We start from the raw sequence: 24038 nt of genomic DNA, 5'->3' as shown, positions 1-24038 counted from the left end.
TATCAAATCCCTTTAGGCCTGCCTACATCAAAAGTAAAAAGTGCCTGGGTGTAAGTAATCATATTATTTTGTACGAATAGTTCTTCTAGATAGCAACAATGTGGTTGAAAAAGGAGGGCATATAAAAAACAGTGTATGTCATTCAATTGTTAAGTCATGTCATTTTCATTGCTTGACCATAAAGACAGCCCTCTGCCAGTATCGTATCTCAGGCCCTATCTACCTTAAACATGGCCAGATAATAAAAGCAAACTCTAAGACAATATTATTAATATGTTACACATAGCAATGCCAGAGACAAATGTATAAAGAAATGATGCAGCGTAGCAACCTAATTTGCTGCAGCATGTTGCATCAAAGTGATAGAGTAGAACATTGCCATATCTACAAAGATATGATGCTATTTCTTTCTGCCCATGCAGTGGTGCACGATTGGCTGCCTTGTACCACATATGCACTTGGGAGGGTACCCTTCCGCTGCTAAATACTATTCTGAGACTTTGTTTAATTGTTTTCTACTTTTGAATGTGTACTGTAGAGAACAGCACATATAAAGGTTGGAAAGTTTGGAGTAGGTCATTGTGTCAGACTTCATGGTTAGATGCATGGGAACACCCAAGTCCCATCTATGGTGCACCCCCTTGACTCAAAGTAGCAGGTTTTGCACAGGAAAGGAAATCAAAAACAATACTTCCCACACTTTTTGTGCCGAAAATTCAGCACAAAGTGCTAGCGAATTTAGGTCAAAGTGTTTTCTTTTTCCAAGGAAACACGTTTAACTCCAAATGTTTCGACCAGCTTCCTCAAAAAGTATTGCAGTTTACTCTCAGCATTAGATGTATTATGAAAGTCTGATTTAATTCAAGTAATGCAAACACTAATTTTCCATGAGATATTTTCTTAAACCTCTTTCTGATGTTAATTCGAACCTCCAAAACATCAGTTCAGTTTGCATCAAACTGAATGATAAATCCCCTTTGTGACAAAAACCCACACAAGGCATAGACTTTCTACCAGAGAGTAACATTTAGAAGGAGGAACTTCCCTTATACAGGGATTTAACTAAATGACAGCAGCACTAAACTTTTACTACATAGATCTATAAGAAAGAACCTTTGCTTTGAATGCAGGAAGAAGAAATCTGCAATTTCAACCCTCAGAGCCAAAACCAAAAGTCACCAAAACCTTGTTCGATTGTCTTTGACCAAATACATAGTGCCTCTGTGTTGTTTAAAAAGGAAATTTTGATTCAAAATGTAACATAAAGCAGGCATGGAATATAGCCCTGACCAGTTTCATATCGGCTGTGGAATAATTGAATTCCTTTTTCATAAATCCAGATTTAGGTAATTTGGTTTTCTCATATTTTATTGAGAGGTCTTCCTCCTCAGAGTAAGCAACAAGAGGATGAAGTGCATGTTGTAAGCCTACCAACATTTGTGACAAAATTACAACATATTCAGCATTGCACAGATGTCCATTGGCACCAAACACCAGGAAACAGACATCTGAAGTATGATGATTAAGAGCGTTCATTAGAGGTTGGCCATTATGGGGCATGCACCAAACTCTGTTCCCCATCCTCATTGAGAGGTCGCGAAATTGCATACTATCTAGCAAGGGAACCTTTTCAGGCTGAGTCATTAGAAACTCTATTGGCAGGGCTGACACCAAATGGCTGTGGGCTAAATAACCTATTTAAGACAGACCTCTCTGTACAGATTTTCCTGGTCAGGACCACCAAGCAAGGTAGAAATATATATGTCTCCTACACACTGGAAAAAAGACTCCAAAAATAACTCTCACCGTGCCAGGAATTCCACTTTTTGTTTTACAGATGGAATTCCCGCTGTGGAGGTGTTCTTCTGCAAAACAAGTGTCTAGCTGTGCCGGCAGGGAATGATGGCTGAACTGGCACAGTGTGCTTAACTGAAATTGGCCCCACTATGCCAGTAGATCTGGTAAAACTTCCCTAACAACTTGGCAGGTACCTTAAAGTTTGGCATCCTCTGCCACCCCAGTGGTTTGACAGCTGATCATTGTTAAAGTCACTGGCTGCCTGCATGAATTCAGCTGCTGCATTTGTCTCAATTCGCCATTCTCACCGTAACCCATGTATCCATATAGAGCAGATGAATGATCTAAAATAAACTTGATTTTCTCAGATGTTTTCACCATAAAACATTCAAAGGCATAGGATCAAAAGCTGTTCAAATATTCAAACATCGGTGCATGAGGTTAACCTTAAGTATAAAATAAAAATGTACCTGAAAAAATATTACTTTTAATTTTGCATTTCTATGATGTGGCTGTACTTCAAGAGGTTTATTTGTGCTTTACATATATCAAATGTAGTACAGAGACAAAAAGTGCATCTAACATTGTGGGAAGGTTAGAAGATTATGCTGATTCAGTCACTTCAAATAGTTGTGGCCCGGTTGACTATAAATTGTTTCTGGAAGGTGAGCAAATCCTGCTGAGTTCTGAGGTGGGCACAAATACTTCAGATTACCGATCTCTTCCCTTTGGACTGATTTGAGGCCAAATAAGAGTTTTTGCCTGGTGTTTACCGGTGGAGTGATTCCTTCCTCCAGAGTCCTCTCTAAATAAAAGATAAGGCTAGAGGTGATGCTATGTATGGAGGGAAGTTTTGGTGAAGAGCTTTGTGAGTCAAACACTAGATGTAAAAAAATATTTTTGCTGAAATACCTCTCTCCAACTACAATTTAGTAATGGTAAGGCATCCAGTTGTTTCTACCCACTTATATCTGCAGATTTCTCACATTTGGAATTCACCAACTGTGTCAAGTAACTTTGCAGTAACTCTCCTGCACTATCAGATAGCGAAAAACCTTTAAGGTGGACCAGATTTGCTTGCATCAAAAAGTTCTTCCAAAAATTAATTTTTGTAAAATTTAACAGAGAAAATGTCTCTTCTCAGACCCACATGGTGATGGTTTGTGGTTCATAGGCCTCAAGCTTTAATGCAAGTTACGCAAAAAGTGCATACGCATGTATGCCAAAGCCGTCAAGGAGTGAGAGGTTAAACATTTCATAGCATGTGCACAAGATGAATATCTATGTATGCAAGGCTGATCCAGGTTCATTGTCAGGTCCTTCTCCAATTCACTTAAACAAGCATATCCTCGAACTGGGCCTCTTTCCAGAACAGAGATGGTCTTCCATGAAAGCACACAAACGGTACAGAAGGGACCCTTCACTTCCCGATGTTGTTCCTGCTGTTGAGGTAGGTCTCCTAATCTGCAGTTTCATTCCCCGATTCCAGCCTTAATGTTGACTTCAAAAATGTACTTGCTCGAGGTACTGGCACCGAATTTGGCCCTGGCTCTAGCTCCAGATGTGGAACCCTCTAATCTGCTTCCAGCTTTTTAGCTTGTGGCGCTGATCATTTGCATATTGTGGCCTTCAGTCAACCAGTGCTGTACTTCTTTTGAAAAATCTCCATGTTGGCCAAAAAGAGCATTCTGGGTACCCTTCTAGGTGAAAGCTGGTAGCTCAGGCCTCAGCACCAGTCGTCTCCACTGGAATTCCACAAGGTGCCATTCTAACAACTGCTGAGTCAATGTTTCCATTGAAAGCCTTGCAGGTTGCTACGTCATCTTCAATGGCGATGTCACCAGCACCACGGGAGCAGCCTTTGGGATCTGTTACACACCCCGATTAACTTTTGAAGACTAAGACTATACAGGTCAGGTTCAGTTGTAAGGCAAAACAGAAGACTGGAGGAGGTTCCTTACAGGCTTTTGCAGCAAATATTTGGGCTTGCTTGGGGATCATTATGACTCACATTTGGTTTCCTTTTGAATGTCAAACTTCGTCTGTCAAGACAATGATGGCAAAAGTGTCCGTGATACGGGCCATCTTCTTGTTTTCAGCTGGCACAGATGCTGGTGACTACTTACCTCTACAGAATAATATTGATATGGTCACCTTTCCAGAGGTGAACAAGCTATGCCCGTTGAGACCTTCTAATAAGGAATATGCTTTATTCATGACAGGCCCACGCAAGGCCATGGAGATTCTTAAGCTGCTATTTGCTGCAGAAGAAAACAAGTTCAACTTCATAATTGAGATGCCGGTTGCCCGACACCATTATTCAGCATCTGGTGACCCTGAGGGCCCGATTTACAAGCCCTGTGGGCCACTGGAGCGTCACTTTTTGTGACCCACCAGTGGCGCATTTTAGTGCCCAATATTTACAAGGACATGAAAAGCTATATCTTCCGTGACTTTTCCTGTTCTTGTAAATATGACCCCTTTACACGCAGCACTTTGTGTGAAAGGGGCACTCCATAGGTGTTGCTGGGGGTGTTCCCACCCAAAACCCATGGAACCAGGCACATTTACAGATTTATGAGAAATCGTAAATCTGAAAATGCACCTGAATGCTCCGCCTCCCCAGGGAAGGTGCAGGGAGGAGACATGTCTTCATTTTGGCTCATTTGTTCCCCTTTCTTTGTGTGCTGCATTCTTCAGTACACATAGAAAGAGCAAATCATCTGTGGTGAATGTTTATGTACAGGAAGGTGTCCCTTCCTGCACATAAACAACCAGTAAAACAATAACGTTTTGCAAGTTCTATGTGTGCTAATGCAGCACACATAGAAGTTGAAAAACGCCATTTCTGATTGTTTATGTGCAGGAAGGGAACCCTTCCTGCATATAAACAATCTCCCCACGACCCAGGCATCCTTGCACCATGGTGCAAGGGTGCCTGTGCCAGCGCATGGCAGCAGTTTCTGCAACAGCACAGGGGGAAGCACAGAGATGCAACATATTGTTCTAAATATGTTGCAACCTTGGGCTTTGAAAGTGACTCAGTGCAGTGCAGCCAAATGGCTTGCGGCACTCACTGAGTCACTTTCCTTGTAAATCTGACCCAGGGATTCTAACAGCTAATCCCTCCCTGTATAGCCTTCTGGTACAGGAGTCCTCTTCCTCCAAGCATAACCCTGACTGCTTCCACACTACCCCCTCCCCAGGGCGACAATAGAAAAAATTGAGGGCAGGGGGAGAAGGTCTTTTGTTAGGGATACCATGCCCTTCTCTCCACCAGTGCACCTTGTCTCATAGCCCCATACTCCCACGCCCTATAAAAAATGGTCCAGTTGGTCATGGCAAATCTTTCAGATCATCTATGTGGCCATTTTATTGAGGTTATGTGTGATGGGCAGGATGCGACAAAACAAACCCTGAACTCTGAATTGGTGAATTCAGTAGTGCAATCCCTGGGTTCCCCCATTGTCTTCCGCCGTCACGCTTAGATATGCACCACTGGATTCTTAGGTTAAAGTGGGAATTGGTCCTGGAATTATTCAAGCGGGGACAGGCTACTGCCCAATCCTTGGGACTAGATTCCCCAATAAATCAGTTCCACTAGTTAGTTTGATGGCTATTCTGTGGCCTGCCCTTTTGGCTGCAGTCATGAGTTTCAGCCAGTGCAACAGCTCAAAAAGATATTTTCTAGCTACAGGGGGTATGATTGCTCCAGCTGCTGTCGTGGACAACAACATTTCATTCTCTTCCTTCCTGGCCCCATCAGCTTAACTTCTCTAGTCTTCTCTGGAGGCCACAAGTTCAGCTGTGCCAGAAGGGTATCCCATCACTTGGCACACTAGCACAAATCTCATCGGATCGCTGGGTCCTGCACATTGTCATGCAAGGATAAGTTCCCCCTTTCCCGAACTTGGCAACCCCATCCTCCCTGTCCCTTCAGTCAACTCTGTTGACTATGCTTGTGTTTTGCAGCAGTAGGATCTGGTTCCTCTGAACAAAGTGGTCTTAGAGTTGGTTCCAGAGAACAAATGTGGACAACAATGCAGCTCTAGCCGTTTTTTTGTTCAGAAGAAAGATAATGGCCTCTGTTGCATTTTAAACCTTCATGTTCTGAAAACATTCCTCCTCAAGTGAAAATGTTAAATACTGTTCCTGGTGCAAATTCTCTAATATGAAGAGCTAGGGGGCTATATGATGTCTATGGCCTTGAAGTGTACACACACAGGAGGCACCTGCACGTTGTGGTTGGTTCTACCCACTACCAATTTGCAGTCCAACCATCTGGGTTAACACCTGCTCTCAAAACCTCACAAACGTAATCTTCGCAGGTTGGAGATCTTGGTATTCACATCCCTGGTTACTGAAGACGGGCTTTCCTCAACTGATGCTGCACCACCTGCAAGCCATGCTCACCCTGGTATTTTCCATCAACTCCCCCAGTTCACACATCCAGCCCTCTCAGGGTCTCTTTCTCATTGGTGCAGAGCTGGATACTGTCTTGCAGCCTTCCATCTCACCATCAGGATCAAGACATTCAGGTTCTGATTCTGATCTTTTGGGACGGATTTCTTATTGCAGCCCAACAGTCGTGCGCCATTTAAGCCTTCTTGCCTCATGCATCTTGCTGGTGACTTGTCCTCGTTAGAACATACATTCACTACTGTGTTGCTTGTGCTTCTAATGTTCTGGCTCCAGGCTTGGTGTGGTGGCTGCAGACAGATCATATGTACAGAGCTGTTTTGCGCTCCACAAGCAGAGGTCATGGAGATACCCTACGTTTGCTCCCTTGTTTGGGGCAGTCATCTGCTGGAGATCAGAGGCCGTTGCTCTCCCTTAGAATGGAAATCCCATATCAACCTGCTCGATCTTTGTGCGATCTGCACAGCCAAAGGGGCATTCATGTCCTCCATACACGGTCGATTGGTTCATGTCTTTACGAACAATGCAGCCACATTTTAGTACACCAACAACCATGGAGAGTGGAGAGTCACATTCACTCTGTCAGGAAGCACAGAGACTACGGTCTCGGGCTCAGCTCACAATGTCTGGCTGGTCTTGAACCATTTGGAGGGGTCCCCGAGGGTGTAGTCCACTGATCTCAGTGGGCTCCATCTTGCTGACCACAAGTGGTGTTTCACCCAGAGATGGCCCAATCCATCTTTGCTGCCTTGGGGCGCTCCTTCACTGGATTTTTACCACTCACAAAATGAAGAACTGCTTACTGTTCGGTGCCCTGCAGTTTCACCAGGGGGGAGTCCTGGACTTTGCTGTCCCTCTGAGGTGGTCCTTCAATCTCCTCTGTGCATTTCCTTTTATCCCTCTAGGCCCCCTGGTTTGAAGAAAGGGTTGCATACATGATACCCTGCATACATGATCTTGAGTTCCCTGGATTAGTTTAGCAGGATTCTGTGCTCAGTTCTGCAGTGCTGGTTCCTGTTCCCTTCTTTCTAGTCACAGTAGACTCCTTTTTCAGTGGAAGGGATAGGTTATTTATTCTAAACTCCAGAGCCTCCACCTCCCTACTGGAGACTAATCTGTAATATTTTGTTAATTTGAGGAGCCTGCTGACGTGGTATATCAAAAGTCTTTATTTCGGTTTTACAGTACCATAAAAGAAAAAGCATACAGATCTTGCATGACAATAATCAGAATAAAAGGTACTATTATCTTAATATGAGGAGCCTGCTGAGGTGGTATATGTCATGTTGGTAGCCAGTCACTGCTTTACCAAATCAGTTTATTCTAGGTGTTGGTCCTGTTTTGTCTATTGTGCACTGAGTTGGAAGTTAATTCTTCAAGGGACATTTGTTTGATGGATTGCATTTTGCACTTTCTGTGGCCCGGCTTAGGTTTGTTGTGGGCACTATTAAAGGCTGTTTGTTAACCCTTTTTTTCTTTTCTTTGTTTACCAGATCAATCATTGTTTAGGTCTTGTATAGTTTGCACTGTTTGAAGGTGTTGACCCATTTATCCTCACTTCTTGTGCTATGCCTCAGTGGAATATTAATTAAGTGCTCACCTTCTTGATGTGTTCCCCCTTTGAACCTATGCAAATCTGTACTTACAGTTGCTGATTTTCAAGCTTTATTACCATTACCTCGGCTCTGCATGCTAGCAAGCTGCAGGCTCTGTCTGATCATCCTCCTTTCACAGCAATTTTTCAGGACAAGCTGGCTGTTAGTACTAAGGCTTCTTTCTTGCCGACGGCTATTAGTACTAAGGCTTCTTTCTTGTTGAAGATTGTCCACCCGTTTCATGTGGATCAGTGCAGCATGCCCCCAACATTCTACCTACTCCTCATTCCACCAAAGTGGAGGAGAGGTTCCACTACCAGGATACTCACAGTGTTCTTTCAGATTGTAAATTTATAAGACCTGGGAGTATCGGACTGATGATCATGTTTTCTTTAGCTACACTGGTTCCAAGAAATGCAAGGCTATTCAGAAGCAGGCAATTGATTCCCAGCTGGATCACATTGTACTTCAAAATGTGCTACACTCTTGAAAAGAAGCATATAGTGGACCTAAAGGCCCATTTCCCTAGGTGAAGTCTGCTTCTTTGGCACTGTTGTGGACTACAGTTCTCCTGGATACCTGCTGAGTTGCTACATGGGCTTTGGTCCATACCTTCACTAGGAATTAATTATTACCTTCTCAATGAAGTCCACAACATTTTACATTTCACCTGGTATGTAAGAATACTTCCAAGTCTGACCATCTCCTCAGATACTCAACCTTAAAGGTGCTGCTTTGGGGTTGGTTCAAAAAGTGAGGAAACAGCAAGTAGAAATATTCCTCACAATAACAAGCATGGAAAAAGCAGACAAGATACTGATGTTCGTGCACAGGGGTGGTGTATTGTGCAGCCACATTATATAATATCTGGCAATGTTTCCAGAGCTGAAATGGAGCTGTGGTTCCACCTGCTGGTAAGGGAGGGCTGTAGTGAAGTTTACGGTTCTAGTCTAGCACCTGGACTTACTAAAGAGGTGAAGAATCTGCAGGTAGATAGAGAATCAACCATAATTTATTTCACCGTAGGTAAGTCATGCCCCATTATTAGTACAATAGATTCACCCCAGGAATCCCTCCAAGGCAAATGTTGTGGGAAGAGTCTTTGCAGGGGTGTATTCGCAGGCTCACCTCAGCTATACAATGCTATACCCAGCTGTTCATTCCCAGCACTTCCATAGGTCCCTTATGTATTCCAAGGCAGTTCATCATTCACCTTGGCTTGTGCCTAATCAGATCTCCATCTAGAGCAGATTATATGTTGAGGGCCGAAGTGTGGGGTCCCTTCTGTGAAAAGAACAATATCTGCTGGTGGTCCTGGTCTTTGGAGATGGGGACAACTCTTACAGCTTCTTCCATTCTCGTAGACACGTTTTGAATAGTAGCATGGACCTGATTCAATCACATATCTGTGGCCTTCAGCTACCAAAGAAGAAAGACAAAATTATTAACAAAACCATGAATTGTAAGGTGTTATACAAGTGACTTCATGCTTGGGTGACATACCCTCATCTACAGCTGATCCAGTCCTTGGCTACCCAGCACTGGATCACCTAGTGGAAAATGTGCCATCTTTGACTAGCTTTGTGCTTTCTTTATGCAGGTGAACAAACTGTACTGTCTAGTGTGATTTCAAACTTTGGATATATTTATTAGGCCATCTTGAGTATTGCATGTATTATGTGCATGTTGTATATCCTTCCCACTAGCGTTAACCTGCATGTTGTAATACTCGTGATTCATGCCGAGGAGGAAGTTCTGAAAGAAGTCAAATGATTAGCCTCTAAAAACTTGAGTGAGAATTTAGTAATATGCTTAAAACCACAGAGTGATAACTCTAAAAGTATTGACGTACTCAATCTTGTATACTCATGTTCTAGATACCTGATCTTTAATCCTACCTTAGCGGTAGAAAGCAGATTCCTTCTTTGAAGGTGCCCCACATCCTTTAGGCCATTTCCAAGAGTGCAGTACCACTGCGCTTGCAGTTTCCATCTTCCAAGGTGCTCTGTTCACCTGGCTTTCCCAGTGGAACCCAGGACGCCCAAACTCAGGAGGCCAGCTAGTCTGACCCTTGAGGATCAGTTTCCAAGCTTGGGCACAGGAGAAAGGAAATCTAAAAAATTAAGACCTGGTTTAGATTTTGGCGGATGGGATACTCCGTCACACATGTGACACATACTCCGTCCACCATATCAAAAGTGCCATAGGATATAATGCATTTGTATTACTGCGGACGGACTATCTGTCATGTTAGTGACAGAGTATCCTTTCTGTTGAAATCTAAAACAGACCCGTCAGTCCTCTCCCAGACAGCCGCAGGTTTTTCCTCTTTCTGTTTACTTCCAAGTACAGTTGTGTTTCAAAGTCGCTGGCACTGCAGCAACCTATAGACATTTAAAGCATTGACAGGAACTCCTATCAAGGTGGTTACTGTCAGTGCATTGTAACTTTGTTGAACAACTTCACCAAACATGAGGGAGCCGTACACCAAAGTGAATTTGTTTTCCCCAAAAAGAAAATCCCAGTTGGGTTTTTTGTTTTAAAAATATTTTGTTTTTTAAATACACCCTAGCCATGGGAGTTATTTGCCATGTTGAGGAGGACATTTTGGAGTTTTTCACTGTCTCTTACCGCCAGAGTTTGTGTGACGATAAATGGCAGTGAAAACTGACCTCTGTCTGCCCATCTGAATTAGTTGGGTGGACATAGAGGTCACCCTCTGATATTCCTTAGTTTGTCAGGCCGTCAGAGGTGTGTAACTACAGCATAGACGGAGTAGTTTCCGCCGTCATTAAACTAAAGGTCCATCAAATTTAAATCGGGCAGGTGGACTATTATGTTGGCAGAAACAAAACTCTATTGACATTCAATCAATCAATCATAACATTTGTATAGCGCACTACTCACCCGGAAGGGTCTCAAGGCGCTCGGGGGAAGGGGTTCGCTATTGCTCGAACAGCCAGGTCTTGAGTAGTCTCTTGAAGGCGAGATGGTCCTGGGTCAGCCGAAGGTGGGTGGGGAGGGAGTTCCATGTCTTGGCCCCCAGGTAGGAGAAGGATCTTCCTCCGGCGGTGGCTCTTCGGATGTGTGGTACGGCGGCGAGGGCGAGGCTTGTAGAGCGAAGCTGGCGGGTGGGCGTGTAGAAGTCAGGCGGTCGTTGAGGTACTTGGGGCCCAGGTCGTGGAGAGACTTGTGTGCGTGGGTGAGGAGTCTGAATGTGATTCTCTTGCTCACGGGGAGCCAGTGCAGGTCCCTCAGGTGGCCGGAGATGTGGCTGCGTCGGGGGATGTCCAGGATGAGTCGGGCGGAGGTGTTCTGGATGCGTTGGAGTCTTTTCTGTAGCTTGTCTGTGGTTCCGGCGTAGAGGGTGTTCCTCTAGTCCAGTCGGCTTGTGACGAGTGCCAGGGTGACCGTCTTCCTGGTTTCAGTCGGGATCCATCGGAAGATCTTGTGGAGCTTGCGTATGGTGTTGAAGCATGATGAGGAGACGACGTTGACTTGTCTGGTCATCGATAGGGAGGAGTCCAGGATGAAGCCCAGGTTGCGTGCGTGGTGTGTTGGCTTGGGAGTGGTGCCCAGGGCGGGGGGCCACCAGGAGTCGTCCCAGGTGGAGGGCGATGGTCCCAGGATGAGGACTTCCGTCTTGTCTGAGTTCAGTTTCAGGCGGCTGTTCTTCATCCACTCGGCGACGTCTTTCATCCCTTCGTGTAGGCTAGTTCTGGCGGTGGCGGGGTCTCTGGTGAGGGAGAGGATCAGTTGGGTGTCGTCGGCGTAGGAGATGATGTTGAGGTTGTGTTGGCGTGCGATGGCTGCAGGGGGTCTCATGTAGACGTTGAAGAGGGTAGGGCTGAGTGATGATCCTTGCGGTACGCCGCAGATGACTTCGGTGGCCTTGGATCGAAACGGGGGGAGGCGGACTCTCTGTGTTCTTCCGGCGAGGAACGAGATGATCCACTCCAGTGCCTTCTCTTGGATACCTGTGTTGCTGAGGCGTTGAACTAGGGTGCGGTGGCAGACAGTGTTGAACGCTGCAGAGAGGTCCAGGAGGATGAGGACCGCTGTTTCCCCGTTGTCGAGCAGGGTTCTGATGTTGTCGGTGGCTGCGATGAGGGCGGTCTCGGTGCTGTGGTTGGCTCGGAAACCGGACTGCGAGGGGTCGAGGGATCCGTTCGTCTCGAGGAAGGCGGCAAGCTGTCTGTTGACGGTCTTCTCGATGACTTTGGCAGGAAAAGGGAGGAGCGAGATGGGGCGAAAGTTCTTGAGGTCGGTGGGGTCCGCTGTTGGTTTCTTCAGTAGGGCGCTGAGCTCGCCATGCTTCCAGCTCTCCGGGAAGGTGGGGGTGTTGAAGGAGATGTTGATGATGTCCCGGAGTTGGGGTGCGATGATGGAGTCGGCCTTGTTGAAGACGTGGTGGGGGCAGGGGTCGGTTGGAGATCCGGAGTGGATGGTGTTCATCGTGCGGGCTGTGTCTTCGGTGGTCACCATGGTCTAGGTGCGGAGGGTGGTGGTTGGGTGCGCTGGTTCGGTGGTTGGGTGCGTGGATGGTGCGCCGAAGCTGTTGTGGATGTTGGCGATCTTGCGGTGGAAGAACGAGGCGAGAGAGTTGCAGAGGTCTTGTGAAGGAGTGATGTCGTTGTTGCCGGTGCAGGGGTTGGAGAACTCCTTGACGATGCTGAAGAGTTCCTTGCTGTCGTGGACGTTGTTGTCCAGTCGTTCCTTCAGTGATTTCTTCTTGGTGGCGCGGATAAGCTGGTGGTGCTTGCGGATGGCTTGTTTGAGGGTGGTCATGTTGTCTGTGGTCTGGTCGAGGAGCCAGGCTTTCTCGAGGGTGCGGCAGTTCTTCTTGGAGTCCTTGAGTTCGTCGGTGAACCAGGTGGCTTTCTTGCTTCTGGGTCTGCTGGGAGGGTTCTTCAGTGGCGCAAGGTCGTCTGCGCAGGGGGTCAGCCACTGTGTGAAGTTGCGGGCTGCTTCGTTGGGGTCCGTTGTGCTGGCGGGTGGGTTCTGGCTGAGGGAGGTGGTGAGCTGCTCGGCGGTGATCTTGCTCCAGCTCCTGTGAGGAACCTGTTGCGGGTGGTGGTGGGTCGTGGTTCTTCTGAAGCTGAAGTGGACGCAGCTGTGGTCGGTCCAGTGAAGTCCGGTGGAGTGGCTGAAGGTGATGTGCTTGCTGGATGAGAAGACAGGATCAAGCGTGTGGCCAGCGTAGTGGGTGGGGGTGTTGACCAGTTGCTTGAGTCCGAGGTTGGCGAGGTTGTCCAGCAGGGCGGCGGTGTTGCGGTCCTTGTTGTTCTCCAGGTGGAAGTTGAGGTCCCCTAGGAGGATGTAGTCAGCGGAGGGGAGGGCGTGCGGGCTGATGAAGTCCGTGATGTCTTCGCTGAATTGTGTGCGTGGTCCCGGGGGTCTGTAGACGAGGGTGCCTCTGAGGGTCGTCTTTGGGTCGGTGTGTATCTGGAAGTGGAGGTGCTCGGCTTCGGAGAATGTGTCGTTGGAGTCGGTCGTGATGCGGATGGTGATCTTGTGTACGATGGCGATGCCTCCTCCAGTCTGGTTGACACGGTCCCTCCGGGTGATCTGGTATCCGTCTGGGATGGCGATGGCGATGTCGGGTGCAGAGGAGGCGTTCATCCAGGTTTCTGTGAGGAAGGCGACGTCTGGTGAAGTTGTGTCGAGCAGGTTCCAAAGTTCGATGGTGTGTCTGTGGACGGAGCAGGTGTTGAGCAGGATGCACTTGAGGTGGCTGTTGTTGGTGCTCGGCTTGGTGGGTGCGGTGCAGGTCCAGAGGCAGGTGAATTTGCAGGTTTGGCAGGTGAAGGGTCCGTGAGTGCGTTTCGGGGTGGCTTGGTAGCAGGCGGGGGTTCGGCCGGCATTGAGTGCGTGGAGGGAGGCGGCGTCGTAGGTCTGTCATGTGGTCTGGCGTCGTCGGGGGCCAGGGGTCCTGGCGCTGGGTGCGGCGCTGGGCGCGGTCCAGGCGCAGACAGGCTTACCTTTGGCGCGCCTTTGGCGCGCAGTCGGCGCGCTCGCTGCGCGTACGCATGCACTCTGCCATAAATGGAGAGTGGGGGGGCGGGGCAAGGGAGGGGCAGCTGGGAGGCGGGAGCGGGGTGGCGAGTGGGGGGGAGCGGTGAGGAGATGCAGAGGGAGCGTGGGTGGGGCCGCGGGGGAGCAGCGGCAGGGAGCGGGGTGGGTCAGGGGAACAGGGCAAGTACCGCGAGCAAGACAAAATACAATAGGAACAGGGCAAGTACAGCAACAAAGTTAAGGCATAAAATACAAAAGGCGGAGCAAAATTACAAGGGGCAGGGGAGCGACGGAACAAACAGCAACACGAGCAGGACACGAATCAAGACGGCAAACCTTAGCGGCACGAGAGAGCGGGCAAGGACAGGGGGCCACTCCACACAGGGGCAGAGTCTCGGTCTGGCAGCGGCGACGGGAGGAGCGATCGGGTCTGACCAGGTCAGGTCATTGTGACAGAGTACCCTTTCAGCCAAGATTAGGCCCTACGTCCCCATTAACAGATTCCCTCATATGCAGGGCTCAGCTTCGAGGGGGCCCTTTGTAGCATAGAAAATACATGTTAACTCCGGACAGCCAAAGCAAACCATTTATCAGTAGATTTAACCTCAATTCCTTCCTGGTAATAAGGAGCAGAACCTAAGCACTGAATACTGTACTCCCCCACAAGCTGAGCATGGTCTCTCTTTGGCGGCAGGAGCCTTGTGGCAAAACGAATCATAGCTGAACATCCCAAACAACAATAATGACTGTGGAGAACTGTGTCACAGTTCAACATGCACACAACTACTCTTCCAACAACTATCTACTAATAAGCTGTGCCTCTTTTCCAAAGCATTCTTACTTTGGCGATAATTAGAGCAATTTAGGCGTCCTTCATAATAAGTTGCCAACAGAAGGCAAATCACAAACACTGCGTTTTTTTAAATAAAGGTATGTACTATGTAGCCCCGCAGCACCATCTGTGGGGTAGGACTTTTGAGAGGGCGGAAGATCCGTTACATTTCATGTTACTTGTGGTTTTCATGTTGTTGATAGAGCAGAAATACTTCAGTCCTCCTTGCTTTTGTGATTCGTACAGGGAAATACAAGGCAACACTCATTGCAATAAAATAGGCAGGGGCGGAGCAATTTGATGCTGCCCTGTTAAAAAGTTATTTATACCATTCGCAATCAGTTTGCTCATCGTTGAAAAATAGCAACACTAGTATTGTTTGAATTTTTGCTGTGATGTTTAATAACAGAGAGATCTGAATTAAATTACCTAACTTAATTGCATTGCAGTACAAATATGCACATTTTGATGACTGTTACTTTCATTTCTGTTGGTGTTAAAAAAAATTGTTTTCATTTCTTGCTTTTTTCCAGAATTCACTATAAGTAACATTTAGAAAAATTGGATTGCATGCCTGTACATCCAGCGATACTTATTAACAATACTCAAGTGGTTCAATGACACCATTAATTTTGCCTTCCATGACAGAGATCCTGTGCTCCCCCACCCCTCCAGACATCGCCCAGGTGCATGAAGATGGAGCTCTTGTAATCTGGAAACCAGTAGAATCCATCCACCCAGTGACATACACGCTGCAGTGCAGAAAGGAAGGTAACCATCTTCTCTGCATTAATTTGGAGAGTCATTCAGACTGTATGGGTGTTTGAAGTTCACGTTATTTGTTTTTGGGTAATTATGGGAAATTTGGACAAAGTATATAAATTCAATTCAAATCGAGCTTTATTCGGTACATATAAAACAACCACAAAAGTATACATGAATAAAAACTGATTGCGTTACACATAAGTAATATCAAATAGTAAAAGTAAAATCAGATAGCACATGATAAACAACATGGGGCCAAAGTTAATCAAATTTGGCATAATTATGCGAAATGGAAATATGGCATTTGCTTTATATTTCAGTGTAAAATCCAACTTCATCTCAATTTGGATACATTGACACATTTCGCTCTAAAAAATGCCTCCATTCTGGTCATTTTGTATTTTTACCACACTATAATTTTTAGTCTCAAATGTAGTATAATTATGCAATGTGGCGTAATGGACTCATTTTGGAACTTCGTGTAACAAGCGAAATGTAAGCATCCTGAAATGACACAATTTATATCGCCGAAATTGAAATTTTGGCTAGGATTACTTTAGAGGTTGGAAGATGTATGGTTTCTGCTAAAAAAAAAGGGTCGGGTGCCCCACCCCCATACTTCCAGTTCCTTTGTTTCATTTAGAGGTGGAGAAAATGCACGGTTTTCACCTTCAGAGCCTTAATGGGCTGAACTAGCGGAAATCCTTGACCCAATAGGCAGTCAGTGACAGAGCAGCCAGGACACAGTGACCTTTTCCTCCCCTATTTAAGGCGGGCGTCCATCAATGGATTTGCCTGCCTGGAACTGCAATGGCGACACCATGTAGGCAAAACAATCAGTGGCCTTGACCTGCAAAGAGAATTCTCCCTGTGCATCAGGATCATTGGTTTCTTCATTTTCTTGTTTTCAACAACTTTATTTAATTTACAAGTGCAGAGTTTGTACAGCATCACAAGCAGAATGTGCATATTCTTTGGTAGGAACCGACGTGTTCAGTGGTCTATGACAACACAAAAGGAGAGAGAACATGAAAATATTCAAAGCCACAGAAGTGTCACAACAAACCAATATCGTTAACAAACAATGTTGTGACTATTTTCTTAAACGGAGGTAATTCAACACTAATTAGACTTGGATAACATAAAAGTCTTATTGGAAAGTAGCTCGTCTCATTGCAATCCCTTTTCACATATGCTTAAAGGGCAACTAAACCTTCTCAAAACTATTCATTCTACGGTTCTCAAGATCTGAAAACCTCTTTATTGCATATATATTCCATATTTTCTTCCACCATAACAATATTGGCTTCCATTGGTGGGCAATAGTGAGTCTGGTGACCAAAACTTTGTGTGTGAGTAACTTGCCCCTTAGTGTTGTAAGTTGATGCCAAGAATTGGGGGTGACGGGAACCGCACTGAGGTGGTTAACATCCTTCCTGGAAGGTCGGTCATTTCAGGTGTTCGAAGATGATACGACTTCCAAGGTCATGCCATTGAAATGTGGAGTGCCACAGGGCTCCTCACTAAGTCCTACTCTTTTTAACGTTTATATGCACCCCTTGGCAACAATTGTGGAATCATTTGGCATACAAATAGTGGCGTACGCTGATGACACAATTAATTGTATCCCTTAATCAATCAGGAGAAGGCGTGCATAATCTCCCTAGGTGTCTTGAGGAAGTTTCAGCCTGGATGAAATCCTCCTTCTTACAACTGAACGGAGAAAAAAGTGACCTCATGATATTGGGCAAAACTTTGCTATCAAGCCCAATAATCAGATGGTCCAACTGTATGGGGAATCTGCCCACACCTAAAGACCATATAAAGAGTCTAGGTGTTTGGCTTGATAACACACTTAAAATGAGGATCCAGGCAAAGAAAGTTGCAGGGTGCTGCTTTGGAATGCTGAGAATGGTGAGAAAAATTCTTCCTCTTTTACCCTTCCATGCGAAGAAGCTGCTTCTCCAGGCCCTGATAATGTCACGCCTGGACTATGCAAATGCGCTTTATCTTGAAGCACCTCAGTCCACGATAAACTTTCTTCAGAAGGTACAGAATTGTGCCGCAAGAATGCTTCTGCATATTCCTCGTAGAGAATCAGCGAGAATTGCATTAAACTATCTTCATTGGCTACCAATTGCTGAGAGAATTCAGTTTAAATCTCTCTGCATCACTCACAAAACCCTGACCTCCAATGGTCCACCAATACTTCAGTTGATGGTTTCCCCATACCGTCCTAAAAGAGCTCTCCGCTCTGAAAGTAAACTCATGGCCATGGTACCAAAAATTCAGAGGGCCAGAAGTGGAGGTCGACGTTTTTCTTATGTTGCCTCCAAAAAATGGAATGAGCTTCCGGAACATATTCATTTGGAAGAAGATCATCTCTCCTTTCGAAAAATGTTGAAGACTCATTTATTCCCAGCCAGATAATCAGCTCATATCTGTCCGCTCTTTTCTTAGTGCTGGGAGGCCTACGGGTAGCCATGCGCTTTACAAATGTCTATTTCATTTTATTCATTTCATTCAAGTTGATAGATATTATCATCATCCGCTTCACCCAACAGGACCTATCAAGATCTATCAGGATGTTAACATCTGTAATTGTTTTACTGTAATAATTCTCCATGTGAACATGACTACCACATATGAATTAGAGAGCAAGGCCACATTACCTTTACAACATTTGTTGGAATCACTGACCCTCAACTTTAATCTTGCTGATTTAAAATGCCATCTCTTACTAATTTTGTAGGCATTTAGTTAATATTTAGCAGAAATAGTCAAATTTGAATCACTGACACAATATCAGAATCAACAGTACCTTGTAACACAAATATCATGTCAAAAATATTGTGTCCTATCCTTATAATGGTAAGTACAAACATAAAATTGAAAATCGTTTCATACTAATATCATTAAAATGCATACACAAAGGTGTTTCTTAATATATATAGTTTAGAGTGGTAAATCTTAAATATTTTAATATTTACTAATAATACAATAGTTGATACAATATGTGAATATATACTTATATAAGCACACATATGTGGGTGTTTGTATATTTATAATATAACAATTAGCTAAAATATATATTTTACATTATATTAATTATTTAGTTTAATACTTTACATTTACTACTAACAAAAAAAGCATGGTTTTAACAGGCGGATTGAATATCATCAACACAACAAGATGATTATGAGCTTGATTCAATTTTGCCTCAATAACAACTACTTCCTATTCCACTAACAACTATACCAACAAATAAGGGGCGTGGCTATGGGGGAGAGCTTTTCGCCCAGTTATGCTTACCTCCATGTGGGGTGGTGGGAAGAGCTGGTGCTTAACATCAAACATGCTGCCACAATAGCTGAAAATGTAGTTGTTTGGATTCAATATATCGATGATTTATTTGTCGTATGGCGGGGATCTGAACCAAGTGCAGTGAATTTTGTCAAACAAATCAATGTCAGTGAGATTAATTTATATTTTACCTGTAACAGAAGCAAATAGAGAATCTGTTTTTTGGATGTGGAGGTATATGTGTTACAAAATCAGCTACACACTAAATTACACCGCAAGCCTACCGCAGGAAACACCACACTACACTCCACAAGCTTTCATCCTAGGCAAACTATATGCAGTATTCCATATGGAGAAATCCTCAGGATTCAACGTATTTGCAGCACTGAGAAGGTCCTAACAGAGGCTCAATTAGCCAGCAAAAAACGCTTTTTAGAGAGGCCACACTGAGAAAACAATAGACAGTGTCATAAATAAGACTAGACACTTATCCAGAGAGGAACTTCTATCTAGACCCTCTTAGAAAACTAGGAAACATATCTTGGAGAAAGAATCATCAACAGACAAGAGTGGTCCCAGACTTATCTTAGCTTTCAATAAACAAAAGGATAGTCTGAGTAACAGCATCACAAACAATTGGCATCTGCTAAGCAGTGATCCCGTGCTAGGCCCCAAACTGCCAGCCCGACCAACAATCACATACAGAAATGAAGAACTTTAATCTTCAATCTCAGGGGTCTCACTAATACAAAGAACTTGGCACAGAAGCTGAAATATGAAAAGACATCTTTATTAAACTTAATTAAGTGAGACTACATCACACAGGAGCCTTAGCAACTGAATGAGTCAGTCTAAAGAGTAAAGAACACAGAGGCCTTTTATATGCTTAGGGTTACAAACTCAGCACAAAAGTAAGGAGCAGTCCTAGCTTTTGCAAGCATGCAAAATACCTAATATGGACATACAAGATCTGCAAAATATTAGCCAATAGAAAAACATTCAAAACAAGGCATCATATAACCAGAACGTCCCCCTTACGTCTTGTTTCTGCCCAACCCACAAGTCAATTAATTACAGCACCTATAGGTCAATCAGTAATGGCAGGACATGTCTGTATGCAGTTAGGCCAGCTGGTGTCTGAGATTGGTTTTCAAAACAAGGACAGAGGGGGTTTTCAACACGCTGCAGTCCAAAGGGCAGAGACACTTCATGAATAGAGCAGCCTGTGTAAAGGCAACGCAAAACGACGACAAATGTAAGATGGAGTCAAAATTAAAGAACCTCAGAAAGGCCCCTTCTGCAAGCTATTTTCTAGTCAGCAGCAGCCCAGAACTGACAACAAATTCTGGGTGGCTTTCAGGCAGAAATTGTTTTATAAGATGTTCCACATGCAAAGCATGTAAACATGGGATCAGCAAAACCACGTTCCAGACAGCCTTTGATACCAAACCCACTAAGTTCAGTAAGCTGATCACTTGCAAATCGGAGTATGCCATCTACATTTTGGAGTGCCCTTGTGGACTGCAATACGTGGGAAGCACGAAGCTGCAGGTCCACAAGCTGATACTCCAACATTTGCGAGCCATAACAAACGTGGATACAACTTATCCAGTGGCATGCCATTTCATTGAGATGCATGGAAATTATGCATCTCAATTGAAATACCTCGCAATAGACATCATACCACTATTAAGAAGAGGCGGAGATAGAGAGGCACTCCTACGCAAACTCGAGCCTAAATACATCTTGGAACTCAACAGTAAAAGTCCTCATGGACTGAATACAACTGAAGACTTATACACTGGCTGGATAAGTGATGTATTTCTGACGTATTAACAGTTAGTTTTAACATCCCATAGTAGACACCTCTAGCAGCTTTTATACAAGCATTTAAGCTTTATATAACTAACAAATGACCTTCTTAATCTCTGTCACACATCACTTCCTTTTTAGCAAGCATATCTTCAAGATTAAGGAAATAGAATAAAAAAATGCTTTACTTTGAGTTCATGCACTTTTATACATGGTCTTCTGAATTCCAGGGAGGATTAGTAGAGGATCATACACAGGGTATTACACTTGACATAACTGAGTATTTTAACTATCATTAGGTGAGCTGGCCTACTGTGGGTGGAAGGTTTTTTAAGAATGTATTACGACTGTATTTTTGATAAATGTATTTAAACAGAACATTTAAGGTTGTGGTATGAGTAATAGCAATCATTCTGTATCATATATTTATGCTATTTATTTTATTTAAACAAATAGTAGATTGTATACACATCAGATTCATATACATTAGCTTGCCAAATATTTTTTTTTAACCAAGATCTATTGTATATATATTCAGATTAATTTTTTTATACAAATGTATTAACATTCCTTTGTTTTAAACAACCAATATGGGTATTAACCATCCGTTTTGGAAAATATGAATTTAATATTACTCTGTGTTTTTATTTAATTTATAAATGCACATTTCCACATTTGTCCATTTGCATAAATGTACTATCCACTGTTGCACTGATTATACATATTTTGCTGCTACATAGCCATAGAACTTCGGTTCAGGAAATTACAGTCTGTTGTTTATGTCAATATTTTGCACTGGCACTTTAAAAATGGAGCAGTGTTGTCGGCGCGTCATGTAATCAAGGTCCGACACACGTTATGGCGGCATAGCGCAAAAGTATAAATAAATAATTTGCACAAAAGAAGAGGTGTCCGTTCCTGCTTTCCGATTCACGCTGCATTGGATCAAATGGAAAAAAGGTTACCTGAAATATATCTATTTCTATATATCTATATATCTATATCTATAGCTATATATATATATACATATATATATATATATGCAGCAATGTTCCTGTTTCGCTAGTCCATCAGCGAAGGGGAAACCAGGTGAGGACCTCAAGTTCGCCTTTCACGTTCGCAGCAAAATAGGACACAAATTCCAAGTTTGAGTGAAAAGCAGAGTGAATAATTTATTTTAAAGAAAATAGCGGGAAAAATGCCCCTCCATGACGCGTTTCGCTCCTAGAAGGAGCTTGGTCATATATATATATTGCTAAAAAGAAGCAGAGAACTCTTGATAGTTCTGATGTTTAGGTGGAGAGCAAATCCTGTATAGAACACCCTAGAACACACGCAGCACTCTGGATCTGCTCACCTCAAATTAATGTTTTTATTGCAAAGTTTTAAAGCATAGGATTAGCACAGTGCTAGCCACATCGATCTATAAAAGGACTAGGGGCCTTATTATGAGTTTGGCAGTACAGGACTGGGATTGCCTCCTCCGCTCCTGCTCCGCCAAACTTGTGCAAGAATCGCCCACCAGATTATGACTTGTTTAGTCACTGCGGGCGGTTCTTTTGCTTTCCCAGGTTGTTACCTATGAGATAGTCACCACAATGGGAACGTCAAAGGCAGTACCTGCACGGCATGGACATCTGCAGTCCATGCTGTGCAGGTACTGGTGTGCATGCACACAGGGGGGGCACATGTTGTGCCCCCGTGTGCATCTACATGGCGTGAGACACCAGGGGGCCCTATATGGCCCTCTTTATTTCCTTACAGCCACACTTTTCATGGCAGTCGCACCGCCATGATAAGTGTGGCGGTGAGGAAACTCGTAATATACTATGCGAAGCATATTGCTGCCTCAAGACCACCACACCACTGCCAGGGACCGCTGTTCCTGGTGGTTGCAATGGCATAACAAAAGCCCCCGCAGCCCCCTGTGTGCAGGGGTCCCAGAGCTCCAGGGCGGCCCCCTCCGACAATGTGCATGGGTGGTGGATAAAGCTCCTGACTGAGTCCAGAGCATGGGGGGCTCCCTCAAGTTTTGTTACGCCACTTTGCAGTTGCGGTGGTCCCGGGGCAGCACGACTCCCCTGGTCCTCATAGGGCAGTCGGAAGACCACCACTACTGTGCCTCTACAAGTCTGGCAGTCCGTGGACTACCAGACTCATATTAAGCTGAAAAGTCTTTTGCCATTTCTACAGCTTAATTTTTAAGCATAAGACAAAAGCCTTTTACAACTCCAGGCACAGTATTACAACCCTGGATCGGTAAAATACCATCCAAGCAAACCTGGAATGAACGAAAGCAACCCCTGAACTACGTTTTGCTATCATTACAATTCTTCAGAGAGGTTAAGCTTTGTCCAGACACAAGGGAGCACCCAGTATAAGTCAAAACAAAACCTTTTCAGAATTAGAGTGCTGTATAAATTATGCAAAAAAGAAGCAGAGAACTCTGGATAGTTCCCAAGTTTAGACCCATTCCTGTACAAAACACCCTACAACATCTGCAACACTCTGACTCTGCTCACTTCGAATGTTGTTCTTTCTGGCAAGGTTTTTAAGCATAGGAGTAGCACAATGCTATCCACGCTGAGCTAGAAAACAACAAATGGCCTTATTATGAGTTTGGATATGCCAAACTGGGACCGCCCTGCTCCTGCACCACCAAAACCATGTTTGAACCACCCTCCAGATAAGCAGGTTTCTACTGTCTGCAGGCTGTTCTTTGGCATTTCCAGGGCGGTGCCTATAAAAAAGGCACCGCAACGGGAACATCACGGCATGGACTGCTACAGGCCATGCCGTGCAGGTACTGGTATGCATGCACACAGGAGGGGGCACATTCGATGCCCCATGTGTGCATCCACATGGCATGAGGCAAAGGGGGGCCCGGCCCTTTTGTTTCCTCATCGCCACACTTTTCATAGAGGTTGCACCGCCATGAACAGTGTGGCAGTGAGGAAACTTGTAATATGCTTGGCGGGGTAGTATATTGCTGCCTCAGGATCTCTACGCATCCACCAGGAAACAGAGGTTCCCTAGCAGTTGTGGCAGATGCCGTGGTCCCAGGGTGGCCTGACCACCGTATTCATAATAGGGCAGTCAGGAGACCTCCACTGTTAGTCTGGTGGTCCATGGACCACCGGACTCATAATAAGGCCCAAAGTATTTTCGGCATTTCTACAGCAAAACCTTTAAGTTTAGGATTAGCACAGTGCCACCCAAGCCACACTGTAAAAAGCCAAAGCCTTTTACCTCTCGGGGCATAGTATTACAGCTCTGGGTTGGTAAAATACCACCCCAGCCAAAATATATATATAAAACGTGTCAGGGGTTGCTTTTGTTCATTTCAGGTTGTGTTGGATTATATTTTACCAATCCAAAGCTGTAATCCTGTGCCAGGAGTGGTAACTGGCTTTTGTCATGTTACAGCTCGTCGTGGATGGCACTGGGCTAATCCTATGCTTAAAAACCTTGATAGAAAAGCAGTCATTGGAGGTGAGCAA

At 44.7% G+C, this 24038-nt stretch overlaps 1 protein-coding gene across 1 annotated transcript in view; it reads left to right on the top strand.

Annotated features, from left to right (window-relative positions):
• OBSCN (obscurin, cytoskeletal calmodulin and titin-interacting RhoGEF) overlaps positions 1–24038 on the top strand; it is a 2124484-nt gene that overhangs the window by 1719412 nt on the left and 381034 nt on the right. The window contains exon 115 of the mRNA XM_078665296.1: positions 15307–15429. Within this exon, the coding sequence (XP_078521422.1) occupies positions 15307–15429 (123 nt within the window). The remainder of the gene's footprint in view (positions 1–15306; positions 15430–24038) is intronic.

This window comes from Lissotriton helveticus, chromosome 10, assembly GCF_964261635.1.
Source record: "Lissotriton helveticus chromosome 10, aLisHel1.1, whole genome shotgun sequence".
NCBI classification, from domain to species: domain Eukaryota; kingdom Metazoa; phylum Chordata; class Amphibia; order Caudata; family Salamandridae; genus Lissotriton; species Lissotriton helveticus.
The sequence above is the reverse complement of the archived record's forward strand: the minus strand, read 5'-3'. Positions and strand labels throughout refer to the sequence as shown.